The sequence below is a fragment of the Anolis carolinensis genome, chromosome 1 (assembly GCF_035594765.1).
Source record: "Anolis carolinensis isolate JA03-04 chromosome 1, rAnoCar3.1.pri, whole genome shotgun sequence".
Lineage (NCBI taxonomy): Eukaryota > Metazoa > Chordata > Lepidosauria > Squamata > Dactyloidae > Anolis > Anolis carolinensis.
In genome coordinates, this window is record NC_085841.1 from 30851721 (window position 1) to 30869498 (window position 17778).

At 38.9% G+C, this 17778-nt stretch overlaps 1 protein-coding gene across 2 annotated transcripts in view; it reads left to right on the forward strand.

The window, feature by feature from the left end:
- ppp2r5a (protein phosphatase 2 regulatory subunit B'alpha) overlaps window positions 1-17778 on the forward strand; it is an 84895-nt gene that overhangs the window by 35047 nt on the left and 32070 nt on the right. For both annotated transcript variants that reach the window (XM_062971868.1, XM_008125820.3), the window contains exons 2-5: window positions 3852-4048; window positions 14501-14602; window positions 16170-16262; window positions 17414-17544. In XM_062971868.1, the coding sequence (XP_062827938.1) occupies window positions 3852-4048; window positions 14501-14602; window positions 16170-16262; window positions 17414-17544 (523 nt within the window). The remainder of the gene's footprint in view (window positions 1-3851; window positions 4049-14500; window positions 14603-16169; window positions 16263-17413; window positions 17545-17778) is intronic.

The following is a 17778-nucleotide window of genomic DNA, read 5'->3' on the forward strand; positions in this document are numbered from 1 at the left end:
AGACGCAGGTTCGCAGTCTGGGGGTTCTCCTGGACTCATCACTGAGCCTGGAACCCCAGGTCTCGGCGGTGGCCAGGGGAGCCTTCGCACAACTAAGACTTGTGCGCCAGCTGCGCCAGTTCCTTGGGAGGTCTGACTTGACCACGGTGGTCCACGCTCTGGTTACATCCCGTTTGGACTACTGCAATGCTCTCTACGTGGGGTTGCCTCTGAAGACGGCCCGGAAGCTCCAACTAGTACAACGGGCGGCAGCCAGACTAATAACTGGGGCGGCTTACAGGGAGCGTACCACCCCCTTGTTAAGCCAGCTCCACTGGCTGCCGATATGCTACCGAGCCCAATTCAAAGTGCTGGTTTTGACCTATAAAGCCCTAAACGGTTCTGGCCCAATCTACTTGTCCGAACGTATCTCCTCCTATGAGCCAGGAAGATCCCTGAGGTCATCTGGAGAGGCCCTGCTCTCAGTCCCGCCTGCCTCACAGGCGCGGCTGGTGGGAACGAGGGACAGGGCCTTCTCGGTGATGGCTCCCCGGCTATGGAACACCCTCCCCAGAGATATACGGCAAGCCCCAACCCTTTTGAGTTTTAGAAAAGCCTTAAAAACATGGCGTTGTGCCCAGGCTTTTAATGAATAAATGATAAAGACGACCCAGATTGTTATATGGATAAAGTTGGAGGATATTGGACGAACGGATTTTAAACACGTTTTATGTTTTATATTTTATACTGTATTTAATTGGTTGTATTTTTATATGTTGTTGTTTTTAATGATGTATCGGCATCGAATTGTTGCCAATTGTACGCCGCCCTGAGTCCCTCCGGGTGAGAAGGGCGGGATAGAAATATTTGAAATAAATAAATAAATAAATACCAAAGACATCCTTCTGCATATGCACTTTTAAAAAATGAAAATAGGAATTTTAATTTTTGCTATTTGGATGTAATGATTACATTCAGCTTAATCTCACAGCAGTACAAGAATTTATCAAAACTATTTGTTTTGTTTATTGAAAATCATACAGATCTGTCTGTTGAATCAGTTCTGTTGAATACTTACATCTGTAATCTGTATTATCTGAATCTCTATGTGTGGTTAGAAGGGATTAGAATATAGGAATTCCTTAATTTTTCCTTTTTTTGAATAGTTTGAATTGAAGTACAGTAAAGCCCCGCTCATATGAGTGTCCCGGCGTGGCGAAGGAGCCGAGCCACGGAGGGTGGGCGAGTGAAGGAGTAGGGCCGCAAAGGCCCTCCCTGTTCACCCGCTCGCTGGCTCAGCTCCTTCGCCACGCCGGGGCCAGCAGCACTGGTACCCGGCGTGGCGAAGGAGCGAGCGGGTGAACGGGGAGGGCCTTTGCGGCCCTCCTTCTTCACTCGCCCGCCCTCCATGGCTCGGCTCCTTCGCTATGCTGGGGCCGGCAGCCCTGGCACCCGGCCTGGCGAAGGAGCCAGCCAGTGGGCCCGCCCTCCGTCCTCGCTCACTCACCCGGCTGGGTTCCGGCAGCACCGGGATCTGGCGGGGTGAGTTGGGGGGGGGGGGGGAGGAATTTGGCTAGGATAGCCCGGACACTCGGATGAGCGGCGCTCAAATGAGCAGGGCTTTACTATACTTCAATTCAAACTATTCAAAAAAAAAGGAAAATTTAAGGAATTCCTATATTCTAATCCCTTCTAACCACACATAGAGATTCGGATAATACAGATTACATATGTAAGCATTCAACAGAACTGATATTAAGAGTACTCAGCAAGTAGTTCAGTGAAAAACAGACAGATCTGTGTGATTTTCAATAAGCAAAACAAATAGTTCTGGTAAATTCTTGTATTGCTGTGAGATTAAGCTGAATGTAATCATTACATCCAAATAGCAAAAATTAAAATTCCTATTTTCATTTTTTAAAAGTGCATATGCAGAAGGATGTCTTTGGTAGCCATTTATGACGAGAGAATAGATATTCAAAATTCAATACTAGCCAGCCACCATGTTTCACTGAAAAGAGACAAGAGAGCATGCCATTATCCCCACAAATTGTCTTAAACCTAAAACTTATTATTTAAATCAGCAAAGTGCAAAACCATTAATGTTCACTATTCAGTGATCTTGGCTCATTGGAAGAGTAATAAGTTAGAGATGCTGATTTGGATATAATACTGGATAAACCACAAAGGTTTTTTAGGCATACTGACTAGCAGAGAAAGCTAAGTGAGAACAGTTGACCAGTATGCATCACTATTAGTTCACATGTGATGAGTGAAGTGGTCTTTGTTCTTCTTTGTGGTCTCTGTAATTTACGCAAATGCACCTGCTCAGTGCACTGTTTGGAACCTTCTAGGTTTGTGTGTGTTCATTTGAAGAACTTTTTATAGTTATGCAACCTGTCCATATTAGATGCTTTTCCTTGTTTTCATATCCCAATTGCTTTATTCTTAAATTATTTCAGCTGTGGAAACTTTTAAAGTTATGAATTGCCATTTCACGTCTGTAATCATTGGGGTGTTGTGTGGTTTCCAGGCTATATGACCGTGTTCTAGCAGCAATTTCTCCTGACATTTCACCCGTTTCATCACAATAAGTGTTAAATAACAACAACAACAACAACAACTTTATTTTTGTATCCTGCCTCCATTTCCCCAAAGGGACTCGGGGCGGCTCACATGGGGGCAAGCCTAACAACAGAAGTTAAAATACAGAACAATCAATTAAAAACATTATACTACATAAAATAATAAAAACACAACAACAAAATTAAAACCAGCACAATAATAATAACTAAACATTCAGAGGGTAAAAATGTGTAGAACTCTGAATAGGGCTCCTAGGAGGTATAAGGGCGATCAAAAATAGGGGCAGAGGAGCAATCTCAGTAAACACTAAAACCATAAATGGTACGGAACAGTGATAAAGTGCAATAACTGATAATGAGTTGTAAGCGGGCTGAGTATCTGGTGGGACTGCTTACTCAAAAGCGCACTGGAACAGCCACGTCTGTAGGTCTTTGCGAAAGGTGGACAGCATAGATGCCAGTCTGATCTCCCTGAGGACAGAATTCCAGAGCCGAGGGGCCACCACCGAGAAGGCCCTCTCCCTCGTCCCCACCAGTCACGCTTCAGACGAAGGCGGAAGTGAGAGAAGAGCCTCCCTGGCAGATTTAAGGCCTGCGTGGGTTGGTAGGGGAGGAGGTGATCACAAAGATAAGCAGGTCCTGAACCGTTTAGGGCTTTATAGGTGATAACCTGTATCTTGAATTGGGACCAGAAACTTATTGGTAGCCAGTAGAGTTGCTTAAACGGGAGTTGACCAGTCCCTGTAGCTCGCTGCAGTTATTAGTCTGGTTATTAGTTGCTATACAAATGTATTGTGTGCAGTGTAAATGTTTTGGTCTGAAAATATACAGACTGGGTTTCCCTAGTGGGAAGTTCTAGTATATTAGACAATAAGATGCTGTTTCTGCATGTTTTCTTTAAGAAAGAACTCTCGTTCTCTAATTATGCCAGGAACTTGCAGATTTTCTGTCCAGAAACAGCCTAAGTTCTTTCCTTGGAAATGAGATAAGTGAAATCCTTTAAAAACTGGCAAAAATCAAGATATGCAGCATTTTGTTAATGTGGCTGAAAAAAGTGCCAGTCAGTCAAATCAGATATTGTGGGGACTCTATGCAGAAGGCGATTTATTTATATGTCTGCGAATGGAATGTTAGATTTGAGAGTGACCTATAGGACATTATATTTGGATGTAATCATTTTGGCTTATGCTTGGTTTCTGTTACTGTCAAGATGGCTGATAACATAACTGCTGTACTTTCACTTAATGGAACTTTACATCCTAATTCTTGAACATTTGTCCCTTACAGATGCCACCACAAATGAACAGCAAGATCTCTTCTGTCAGAAATTACAGCAATGTTGTGTATTGTTTGATTTCATGGACTCTGTTTCTGACTTGAGGAATAAAGAAATAAAAAGAGCAACACTGAATGAACTGGTGGAATATGTTTCAACCAATCGTGGTGTGATTACCGAATCAGCATATTCTGACATAGTGAAAATGGTAGGTAAAACATCTGAAATGTTACTTTTCTTTTGAAGACTTCTAAAAATTAAACCCAGTATTACTTGCTAAGTACAGCCTGTACTGATTCTGCATTACCGCTTTGTGTGATAGAGCTGTATTTTTCCTGGCACTTGCTATAACTGTAAATTGTGAGAGAAGGAAATGGTTTCTATTCAGTTAGTTTTTTTCTATTTCATTTACATTTGCTAGAATATCGCCTGCATTCTCTTCTTTAGCAGGAGGCAATATGTTTTTTTCATGAAAATGTATGCATACTGTATTTTAAAACAATTACCTTGAGTATGTATTTCTTTGAACATTTAATGTAACTGAAGCATGTAGTTTTTTAATTTCTTTGCATTTTGACTGTTTTCATTTTTAAACCTATACATTGCTTTATGCACCCTTTATTTCCCCCAGACATCATATAAACATGCAAAATATGTAGATTTTTGAGGTAAGGCACATGTCTTTTTGTAAGGGGTGTGAAAAAGCTACTATCATTGAGATTGTCAAATATTTTTCATCCTTATAATCAACGGCCTATTCATCATTGGCTCTTTAAAATTAGCTATGGTGATTAGTATATTGGAAATAATGCATTGCAAAATAGAAGGAAAGCTTTAAAGCTCAAATGCAGAGCAAGTGTAGTTTTAAGTCACTAATAGTTTGCAAGAAACACCGTTCCCTGTTTGCAAAGAGGCTTAGAGCAAACTCCTACCTGCCAGGAGAAAAAGCTCACCACTCAGCTAGCAAATCCCCCCCCCCCCCCCCCCCGGCGCCATCACTTATAATCTTCTGTGTGGAACATGTAGCAGCTTTGTGGTTCTAACACAAACTGGTTGGAAGAATTGTTTCAAATCTACTATATTTCTTCCCAGTTCCCGATTGCAGTGGCAGGTCACCTCCAAGCTCCTTCTCCTGATATCATGTCAACTGTGATCCTGAGTGCAAAATATTAAATGCAAAACAGCAAATAAAGGTGTTAGGATCTTGTGTTGTTGAAGGCTTTCATGGCTGGAATCACTGGGTTGCTATGAATTTTACGGGCTGTATGGTCATGTTCCAGAAGCATTCTCTTCTGACGTTTCACTCACATCTATGAAAGGCATCTTCAGAGGTTGTGAGGTTTGTTGGAAACTAGGCAAGTGGGGTTTATATATTTGTGGAATGTCCTGCCTGCCATAGATGTGGGTGAAACGTCAGGAGAGAATGCTTCTGGAACATGGCCATACAGCCCAGAAAACTCACAACAACCCTGTTAGAATCTTGTTCAGCTTTTGGATGTGCACTTGTTTATTATGGGGAGAGAACAGTGAATACATGCCAAGGAGGTAAAGAAGAGAACAAAATTAATTGGGAAGCTGGAATGAAGGAGAAGATGCAAGAACAAGAACATTTATAGATGATTAATGAAAGGGATAAGAAAATAGATTGATAGGATATTGGGAAAAAGTGGGTGGCTCAGTGAAATTGGAAAGGTAAACAGTGTAACTGCAGTGGAGGAGAAGAGGATTGCCAAGATGGCAGTGTTACATGTGTATCTTCCTACTGGACTGGCATTATCTGTTTTTGAAGGTTTGTGAGAAATGTTTATTCCTACAGGTTTTAAGGGTTTGCAGCTAGTTGGTCAAATTTTTTAATTGTTCAGTGAGATAATTGAAGTGATAAAACTGTTTTAAAATTCACATATTAACGTCCTCTAGTTTCTTGGGTTTTAACATGTGTACAGACAATGGAATTGCATGTTATATTAACATAAATTATTTTAAAATCACAGTGAGGGGAGCGGATTATTCTGTTATTCTGATCATGTCTCCCACACCACCAATCATAAGAGAAAACAGTGATCATAGAATCAAAGAATCATAGAATCATAGAGTTGGAAGAGACCTCACGGGCCATCCAGTCCAACCTCCTGCCAAGAAGCAGGAAAGGCACATTCAAAGCACCCCAACAGATGGCCACCCAGCCTCTGCTTAAAAGCCTCCAAAGAATGAGCCACCACTACTACACTCTGGGGCAGAGAGTTCCACTGTTGAACAGCTCTCACAGTGAGGAAGTTCTTCCTCATGTTTAGGTGGAATCTCCATTCTTGTAGTTTGAAGCCATTGTTCTGCGTCCTAGTCTCCAGGGCAGCAGAAGACAAGCTTGCTCCCTCCTCCCTATGACTTCCCCTCATATATTTATATATGGATATCATATCTCCTCTCAGTCTTCTCTTCTGCAGGCTAAACATGCCAGCTCTTTAAGCCGCTTCTCATAGGGCTTGTTCTCCAGACCCTTAATCATTTTAGTCACCCTCCTCTGGACACTTTCCAGCTTGTCAACATCTCCCTTCAGCTGCGGTGCCCAGAATTGGACACAGTATTCCAGGTGTGGTCTGACCAAGGCAGAATAGAGGGGAAGCATGACCTCCCTGGATACACTATACAGTGTTCCCTCACTTATCACGGGGGTTACATTCCAGGACCACCTGCAATAAGTGAAAATCCGCGAAGTAGAGACACTATATTCATTCTATGTGTGGAGAAGAGCAAACCACAGACCACTTACTACAATGCAGTCTGTACTTTATTTTAGCAGTTACAATATACAGTACACCGGCAGAGAAGAAGAATGAAAGCTAAATAATCCTTTTTTATTTCCAACCCTTCCCTACCCTCCGCCCCTCCCTTTATTTTTCCCTTCCCTCCCCCTTCCAAAACACTTTGCACACAGCAAAAACCCACGAAACAGCGAAAATACAACAATACATGTATACATTAATGTTAATTGAAAACCCGCAAAACAGTGAGGGAGCAAAAAGTGAACCGCAAAGTAGCGAGGGAACACTGTACTCCTATTTATGCAGGCCAAAATCCCATTGGCTTTTTTTGCTGCTGCATCACATTATAGGCTCATGTTTAACTTGTTGTCCACGAGGACTATAAGATCTTTTTCACATGTACTGCTGTCGAGCCAGGCATCCCCATTCTGTATCTTTGCATTTCATTTTTTCTGCCTGAGTGGAGTATCTTGCATTTGTTCTGTTGAACTTCATTTTGTTAGTTTCAGCCCATCTCTCTAATCTGTTAAGATCATTTTGAATTCTGCTATTGTCTTCTGGAGTATTAGCTATCCCTCCCAATTTGGTGTCATCTGCAAATTTGATGATCATGGCTTCTAACCCTTCATCTAAGTAATTAATAAAGATGTTGAACAAAACCGGGCCCAGGATGGAACCCTGCGGCACTCCACTGGTGACTTCTTTCCAGGATTGGTGAGCACCCTTTGGGTTCATTCGCTTAACCAATTACAGATCCACCTAACCGTAGTTTTGCCTAGCCCACATTTTACTAGTTTGTTTGCCAGAAGGTCACGGGGGGGCCTTGTCGAAGGCCTTACTGAAATTCAGATACACTACATCCATGTCATTCCCTGCATCTACCCAGCTCGTAACTCTATCGAAAAAAGAGATCAGATTAGACTGGCATGATTTGTTTTTGATAAATCTATGTTGACAATTAGCGATGACCACATTTCTTTCTAAGTGTTTGCAGACCACTTCCTTAATGATTTTTGCCTGGTATCGACGTGCGGCTAACTGGACGATAATTGTTTGGGTTGTCCTTTTTTCCCTTCTTGAAGATAGGGACCACATTTGCCCTCCTCCAATCTGCAGGGACTTCTCTCATTCTCCAAGAATTCTCAAAGATGATTGCCAGTGGTTCTGAAATAACGTCCGTTAACTTCAATACTCTTGGATATAGTTGATCTTGCTCTGGGGACTTGAATTTGTTTAGAGCGGCCAGGTATTCCTGGACGACTTGTTTCCCTATTTGGGATTGGATTTCCCCTAATCCTTCATCCACTCCATGTTGCTGAGGTTGAGGATGGCTTTCTTTTTGTGAGAAGACTGAGGCAAATAAGACATTAAGTAGTTCTATCTTTTCACTATCCCCTGTCACCATTACCCCATCTTCTCCTCACAGAGGCCCTATCGCCTCCTTGTTCTTCCTTTTCCTACCGATGTAAGCAAATAAGCTCTCTTTATTGTTTTTAATGTCTCTGGCAAGCCTGAACTCATTTTGTGCTTTAGCCTTGCGAACCTTTTCCTTACAGGAGTTGGTTATTCGCTTGAATTCTTCTTTAGTGATTTCTCCCCTTTTCCACTTTTTGTGCATGTCTCTTTTGAGTCTTAGCCCAGTTAGAAGTTTTTTGGACATCCATTCTGGCTTCTTTGCACTTGTTTTATATTTTTTCTTTGTTGGCACTGTTTGCATTTGTGCCTTGAGTATTTCACTTTTGAAAAACTCCCATCCATCCTTAACTCCCTTGTCTTTTAGTATTGGTATCCATGGAATGCCGCTCAATATTTACTTCATTTTTAGGAAGTCAGCTCTCCTAAAGTCCAGAATGCGGGCTTGGTCATTAGGCATAATTTTTAACAATATTGCTAATGTTTCTATTACCCATAGATAAGGGGGTGTCATACTGTACTGTACAATCCTCTCTTTAAAGCAATGGGTTTAATATCCATGATTTCATTTACCCACATTCCAAAAAAAATTTTTGTGGGCATCTCTAGGCCCTCCAGTTTGATTCTATGATATGCTTCTGGCACAAGTATAATAAAATACAGGGTTCACTGTTATTTATAGTTTCAGTATAGTTTAAGCATTAGTGAAACATATTCCCCATGGGTATGGAATTGTATGGTGTAATATTGCAGATTTTTAGGCCATGTGTAATATGAAGGAAAGCTGGAAACTTCAAATTATGTTGTGTTGAATTCTGATTTCCAACTCCTTTATGTTAACCAGAGGCTTGAGAAGATATATGTTCAGGTTTTGATTGTGATGTTTGAAACCCTTACTTTCAGGCAGTTACTTTCAGTATACAGGGTGTTTGAAAAATAACTCCCTAGTTTTAATGTGTTTTAACTTAAAACTAGGGAGTATTTTCAAACACCCTGTATAAAGTAAAACTGAAATGTATATGAGTGTGTGCTTCCTAAATATTAATTCTAGATCATTTGTGGCCCAGTCCATTTTTAGGAGTGGAGAGTCTGGAATATATTTCCTTTAAATGTATGTTCTGGTTAGGGCTGCATATCTTTTGTCTTCTGTAACTTCGGCTTATATATACAGAAAATACACTTTTGCCCATATGGTATTAGAAAAATAATGTCATAAATATAACAGCTGAAGATAGCCTTTATACAAGTAAAATAGGGATGGGGAAGCTGAAACTATGCTAATTACATGTTCATGAATTAACAACGCATTTCCCATTGCTACTCAGCAGTGAGCCATATTTCAGATGATTATTAAATACAAATTAAATTTTGACTGAAGGGTTATGAGAATTTAAGAATCCTATATGTTTTTTTTCTCATAAGCTGCCTGAAAATAGTGATTTACCAGTCTGAAATTTACAGTTCAAGGTATTGTGCTTCTGTTAATATTTTTTTCTATTAGAAAACTGATCTGGTAGCATAGTGATCTGGTAACATGCAGCTATATGCATGTTGCTGTTTTCTATAAAAATAACTTAAATTTCCATTTCTCGAATTGACTGGCAGTCAAATCAATTTCTCTAGCATTCTAATCTAATTTTTGTATTCCTTATTATATTTGTTTATTTTTCGATTCAAGAAACTGACATAAGTATCTAAAAAATTATTCTGCTACAATAAATCAGTTAGACTTTAGAACAAAACTTTTTTTTTTTTTTGCTGCCGTAAACTATCATCTCTCTGACTTTAGAGGTTGTTAGATGTCCCTTTTTGATAGGACTGACTTCAACAGCCCCTTAACTCAATGTTGACTATTTGAAATGCAATAAAATACTATAGCCCTAGCTTAAAAGTAGGAAAATATAAAAATTTTATACTGTTCAATCATCTGGGCGAAGACCACTAGTAGATGCTAGAGAGAGACGTATAGTCCATTTTACCAAAGTGGAGGGTGGGTTGAAGGAGAAAAACTATTCCCCCTTGTTTTCCCTGTTATTCCCCCCACCCATGTCCCCATCATGGAACAACCCTCGTTTATGATATGGGAAGGGGAAAGGGGGAATAACCAGAGAAAATGGGGAAAATTGTTTTCTCCTTCAACTCCCCCCCCCCCCCCCTCAATAAAATGGTCTATCTCTCTAGGGTGTGGATAATGGAACAGTACCAACATTCTATAGTACAAGTTATTACTGGTGCCGTATATTAGAAGTTTTATCAATCGTGATAGGGATGTTGTTATTTTCCTTCTGCTTATTCTGTTTTCCCTGTAATGTAAATCAACATTGCACTGAAAATTGCAGCCCAGTTAGTCCTTGAGCCACCAAGAATTGCACCCCTGAAGCAGATCATCATGCATGCTATTTTCTTGTGCCTTTCCCTTCTCTTTATACATCCATTACAATGGATGAGCCATTACTTTAAGACTTTGCATCCATTCTTTCAGACAGCTGAATACTGGTTGTGCTTCAGCTATAAGATTATTCTATATGATTTACATACTTTTTTTTTGTTTTATTTCCCCGTGCACAAAACCAGTATTATCCCATGATTTTGTTACTTTGAAAGGGAAGAAGTGATATTAGAAATACCTGGATTTGTCTATCCAACACATTAGAATTAATTTTTACTTCAGAACTATACAAAGTTATCTTTTTCAGACATCATATTAAGTAGACTATTGTTTGATGGTTGGGTTAGGTAATTTAAAATAATATAACATAATACAGCAATAGTAGGAATTATAATATCAAAATTAATAGTTAAATAGCACTGTATAAATATCACCAATTGCCAAGTAAACTTCCTAGTTTATTATAAGACAAGACACAACTTGCTTGAAGTATTTAATGATGGGGCCCTTTCTTCTAGCAGCAGCTTAGTTTTATTGTCCTTTCCTTCTTTTTAGCTCAATAATGATAATGTATAATCTCTGTCTGTGGTATGAGGGTAAGTTATGATAAGCAACTGTGGCTATGTACATTCATATATCACGGTAAGTTAGTTATTAACTAAGAAGGGGGGGGGGGTGCAAGACTATGATCCTGGAGATCTATTCACTTGTCAGTCAGTACTTTGGTGACCAGTGATACCTGAACTAGGCCATTTTTAGAGAGGAAGAACACTACAGAATCATATCATAGTATGGACATGCCCAGCAGCAAGCCAGAAATAAGCTGATGGTGCAAATAAAGCTAATTCTTATATAGGTTTTGGGACTTATTTATCAGTCTAATCTGTGTGCTTTAGTAATTTGTTTTATACAATTACATGGTATAATTTTCTTTTTATGTTGCTCTTGATTCTTCAACTGCAAATTTATCAGCTTTCCTTTCGTATTCTCTGTCCAATTTATAATACATGTGAATAATGTTAGATCTCTGCCTTAGACTACTGTATTGTGTTCTACATGGAGCTGCCCTTGAAGAATACTTTGAAGCTCCAGCTAATGCAAAATGTAGCTCCTCAACTGTTGACTGGATTATTATATAGAAAGCATATAATGTCATTATTAAAATACTGGAATTGTCTGCCAATACCGAAGTCATGGTACTTGTGCTGACTTTTTAAAGATCTAAACAGAATGGGACTTCAATACATGAGGGAGTTCTTCTCTCCATATGTGCCTGCTTGTGGTTTAAGATCGGTTGGGAGGCCCTCCTCTGTGGTCCACCAGTTAGGCCAATATAATTCAAAGAGGCATGGGAGTGGGCCTTCTCAGCTGTAGTACTTTGACTGTGGGATGTGCCTGCCTAATAGGCATGAATACTCATTTCATTTAAATACGAGGTTATAAGTTGGTTATAAGTTGGCTGTTCATCAAGGCCTTTGGACCTCATTAATTCATCCCAAATACTGTTGTACATACCTTTAAAAACTTAAATTAAGTTTTAACTCATAATTATGTTTAATATATTTCAGCTTATTTACATTATTTTTATTGTTTTAAACAGTTTTAATCTATTTGTAAGCCAATCTGCTATCCTTTAATGTAGGGTAAGGATATATATGATATGTTTGTTATATATTAGGAGATGTGTATGTGTGTGCATGTGCACACAGAAACACTGTACCTGAGTTGAGAGAATAATCTGATTGCCTGGACCTGTGCTAGTTATAGAAGAGAGCATGATTTGTAGTATGCTGGATTCAAACCCCCCTAATCCATGACAACCTAACCTAACACTTTCCTTGATCACTATTCATAATTTCTTCCCTGTCGGCAGTTTGCTAAATCTCTACCCACACAATATGTAAACAGACGCTTCCCAAATATTCATTCTATCTAATGATTATGCAGATGGTGTCTGTTGAGCATTTCAAAACTGGAGAGATTGAAACATGATTTCCAGAGCTAAAGTGGGGTTGCAGGCACATGAAGTTGGAAAAATTCCCTCTGTGATATCTTCTATTCCCTGCCCCCTCCTCCAGTGTTTCCTTCTTTGGTTTTTAACTCTTCTAAATTTCATGATGTGTACTTACTTTAATTGCAAGTGGTTCATTGCTTATAACCCATTGAATTTAGGTTGAAATTGTCCAAAAGGGCCCAGTTTTTCCCTAAAGTTTTTAGGCTTGGACATGGAACATCCATGAGATGCTAGGCCCCTTCAGGTATCAATCAATCTCAGATTCAGATATGTCTTTATCTGTTAATTGGACAAATACAAAGCAGAACTTTGACTATCAATAAGAAGTGCATACATGTTCCATAAATGCAAAAAATATTAGCATATCTAAATCAAAACCATAACAACCTAGTCTAAAATATATCAGTTTAAAATTCTGACTCATTGACAAGATAGCATTTCCCTTAAATGTTTCCCCTTAATATCAGTTGCTAAAATATTATTTTTCCCGCCTCCTATTGCATATCCAATATACTTTTGGCTGCCAGTACTCTTCCAGTTTGAATTCATGATGCTGGTGATATTTAAAGCTCTGTGTGACTTAGACCTCAACACCTGAGAGAGTGCCTCTCTTTATGTATGTTTGTCTGATGATTAAGGTCTATTGGAGAGACTTTACTGTTTTCCTACTGGTGGGTGGGTGGCAATATATTGTAGAAGGACATGGAAGAGATGGCCTTCTCTGCTGTGGCACTGTAATTATAGAATACCCTCCTCAGCATAAATATACAAAATAAACCATTCAGTTTGTCTGCACAACAGATAGACGGTACTCTTGTAAATCTCTTTCATATTTCCCTTTCAAATCTAACACAAATTTTGATTTCTTAGCATATTATACAAATGAAAACATATACAAGATATTAACATGTTTTCAACCACAAAGTGAGATACGCTTGGAATATGGTCTATATTATTATCTTACTTTTAAGACAGCCAATGGCATTAGCTGTAATTAGTCTTTAGTAAAGACTATTTTCTTTCTGACTCTTCAAGTCTTTCAACTAAGAGGATAGAATAAAAGATTTTTTTTTACAAATAGTGATACTGTTTTAGTGCTACTATTTTAGTTGGTTCCTGTGAAGGAAATATACTAGACAGTCTTTTCCTCCAGCTTTTTTGTGAGCAACTCTGCATATATGAAGAACTCTGCCTTCCTCACTATAGTATACCTCACCCAAGAGCACCTGTTTCCAAGGGGCCGGGCTGTGGCGCAGGCTGGTTAGTAGCCAGCTGCAATAAATCACTATGACCAAGAGGTCATGAGTTTGAGGCCAGCCCATGTGGAGTGAGCACCTGACAATTAAAATAAAAAATAGCCTTGCTCGTTGTTGACCTAAGCAACCTGAAAGACAGTTGCATCTGTCAAGTATGAAAATTTAGGGACCACTTATGCAGGGAGGCTAATTTTAACTGATTTACAACAATGAAGTACTCCATCAAAAAAGGACTCGTCACGGTGGATGATGAAGCAGCAGCTCCTCCTGTGGCCGGAATCGAGCATACCCTCACAAAGCCAGAAGCTGGGAAGTTAAATAGCCTCTTTGTCTGTCTCTCTGTGTGTTGTTTGTCTAATGGCATTGGATGTTTGCCATATATGTACATTGTGATCCACCCTGAGTCCCCCTTCAGGGTGAGAAGGGCGGAATATAAATACTGTAAATAAATAAATAAATTTATACAAAAGCTATCCTATTAGCTTGAGCAGAACTGCAATTCTGGAGGCTTGATTTGTGAAGAGCTTCCACTGCCTATAACTTTTGAATTGCAATGTGTTTAAGACATTAATTGGTTGATTGTGGTTGTCATTCTGGATAAATTGAATAGGATTTTTGTTTGTGTTATATATTTAAAGCTAACAAGATCATATGACCATAATAAAGAATGATATTCATGCATTCAGCTTGCATTCAAATGACAAGCCAGTCCCATTTAAGGCAAAGATTGTAAGTACTTAAGCAATCATTGAGCAAAGTTAATTTTTGTCTCACTTTAGGCGAGAATAAATTTAATTTAGCTTTTAAAAACATCACTGTGTTCCCTCAGATTAGTTCTAATATCTTCAGAACACTTCCACCCAGTGAAAATCCAGATTTTGATCCAGAAGAGGATGAACCTACGTTAGAAGCTTCCTGGCCCCATATACAGGTATCTTGTTTATGTGTGTTTTGGGTTTTGTTGTTTGTTCTGTCTCTGCATTAACATTTCATACCAGGTGCCAACAGTTTTGAAAATACAATGTACCGTATGTGTTTGCAGGTCATAGGAACTACATATATGCTGTGCATATTTTTAGCTCTCTTTTAATTTATCCCTTCAGTTCTGTTTCTTTGCAAACTACTATCTGATTTTCTCTGTGTTCCATGGAAAATGTCCTCAATAAAATTGTCAATTATCTTAGGGCAAATCTACACTGACCACTTAATATAGTTTGAGGGCAGCTTGAGAGTGTGCTGTTTAAATGACACACATTGTGACTGCACGCAGCAATATGCATCAAGGCTTTAAACCAGTATAATCAAAGTCAGGGAATACGCTAAAATACATGCCGTAATGTGCATCAGCTTGCTTGAGTGTAAACCTCATTGCATGGTGGAACCAATTAAGGGACAGACACTCCGGTTATCCACACATGCCCATTGGGGTGGGGAGAGTTGGGAGATAAAACTGGAATGCTTCCTGGCCGTGAAGTCACAGATACTCAGGTCCTGGAACTGGGTTGAAGCCAATATCTGCAGTGCACATAAGCTCCACCCAGGCCTCAAAACTGGTTTCAGGTTTCCCATGTAATCATTTGCACATTGAAACTATTATTTCCTCTGTCAGTTTTATACTGACTTAAGTGGTCAGTGTAGATATGCCCTTACTGTCAAATTGAACTTTACTCTGTTCTCAGTCTTCTTAATCTCTTTGCTACTTTAGGTATAATTGACTGTATTCTTCTGTTTAACTCCTTTGTGTCTTAACATGGGCACATGCTGTATGAAGGTGGAAATATTTATTCAATAAAAGACCACCCCTTCAATCGAGGGGGGGGGGTCACAATTTTTTTTCCAGCGATATCAGTTGGTGCTCACATGCAAAGGGTAGGCAAGGCTTGAACCAGAAATGGGTAGCACGAGAGCCAGCTTGTCTCTCCGTACGGCTCTAAAGCCAACCATCACTAACTCAGCTCTAAGCCACAATTTCAAACTCATTCTGCCATGATTTAAGATTTTATTTAAAAGTAATTGAATACTGCTAGTTAATACTGAAAGAGGGCAGGGTGAGTTGACTTGAGTAGGAGGTGGACAAAAGCTCAAGGACACTTCTGATTTCCAAACTAATGGATTAAGAAATGAGGAAAATTTTATGCATTCAAATTACCTGGGTTAATTGAGCAATATCTATAGATCAGTGGTTCTCAACCTGTGGGTCCCCAGAAGTTTTGGCCTTCAACTCCCAGAAATCTCAACAGCTGGTAAACTGACTGGGATTTCTAGGAATTGTGGGTCCCCAGGTTGAGAACCACTGCTTTGGAGACATACAGGACAAGAAGTGGTCTGTTGAAGCGATGGATATGAGTATTAGCCAAGTAAATATTGCATGGAACTCACTTCTTTATTCTAACATGCCTTGTGTGTACAATGGGTTTTTCGCTATTTTGAAACTTCTGAATTTTTGTCATACAATATGATAGTGTATTGTTTAAACATATTTTTCTGCTCTTTCATAGCTGGTGTATGAATTTTTACTAAGATTTTTAGAGAGTCCTGATTTCCAGCCTAGTGTTGCAAAACGTTATATTGACCAGAAATTCGTACAACAGGTAAATTGTTTATTTTAAATATGTAATGTTCTACCTGTTTTAGCAAAATATAATGTCTTGTATCATAAATGTCCCTTTTGTGGTTGGAAGGGAACATTGTTTCACTGATGTGTGTATTCAAGTGATCAGAGGCCTACACTAGGACAAGAGGAGGGAGAATTATTTTTGTAGTACTCAGGTTGTTCCAAAGCATGTTCCCAAATCATCTGGAGGTAATTTTGGGGTTGACAATGAGAATTGGTGACTACGTCCCTGTTATCTTTTACCCACAGGAGTGTCTTAGGAGGAGTTGAAGTTCATAGGAACTCAGGGTTCAAGTCACTGTAATATTGTATAAAGGGGGGAACTAGGATGTGTGCTGTGCAAACTACAGAAACATTGTCATTTAGCTAAATTAGAAATGCATACCTTGTTTCAGAATGTATCACATAAATCAATCTCACTGAACAGTGTATTTAATTTATTTTTATTTCAATTAAGCCCTTTGTCTAGTGCAAGTTTTTGTTCCTTGATTGTGCTCATTCTTTTCAGGGACTTAATTGGGATTCTTGTTGTGTTTGCTTTCACATATCAAATACATTATGAAATTAACAGTCTTATAGTACCTGAAAGCTTAACAAGTTGTTTTGGGCATAAGCATCATGGGTTGCGGTCTGCTTCATTAGATGGAACTGTTAGTGGCCTGCAGTCTATGAAAGCTTATGCAAAACAAAATACATTTGGTTTCAAGGTACCCTGGGACTGTTGTTATTGTGGTACCAGACTAATTGACTATACCCCCTCCCAAAATTATCGAATATATCACAATAATGCTATTTCTTACCTGTTTCTGTATAAGACAGTATGTAATACTTTAAAAATGTCACACAATGGTTTGTTTGGTCCTCATAAATGCATGGCCTCACAATTTATGTTGGATTTATTATCCTATGTACCAACAGAAGTCCATGCATTTGCTTTTTCTGGTGTTCTAATTTTTAAAGCAGTCTGAGACATCCTCGTCCATGGTAGGTACATGTACTGAGTATCTCTGTCTTGCATCCAGTTATAGAGAGTAGTTGGGTAGGAATAAACTCAAAACTTATTTTAATCCAGTCAGTTGTCTTTTTAATTACTGGAAAATTAAGTAATTAGAAATACTTTATTCATAGTTGTTGGAGCTGTTTGATAGTGAAGATCCACGAGAGCGTGACTTCCTAAAAACTGTGCTTCATCGAATTTATGGCAAATTCCTTGGATTAAGAGCATTCATCAGAAAACAAATCAACAATATTTTTCTCAGGTATGATATGTAGTTATTCATAAAAATTTCAACTAGTCTTGCAAATGTACAGTTTTTCCAAAACAGTTCACAACTTTTTATATATCCATTAAAATCATATGTCCTTAAAAGTAATTCATATAAAACAACTGTTGAGAAAATATTGAGAAAATAGTGTGAGTTCTTTTTCTCCTCAGTAATCCTAACTTAACATTTGCACCCCACTTATTTTGTTTTCCTGTGCACATTTAACTT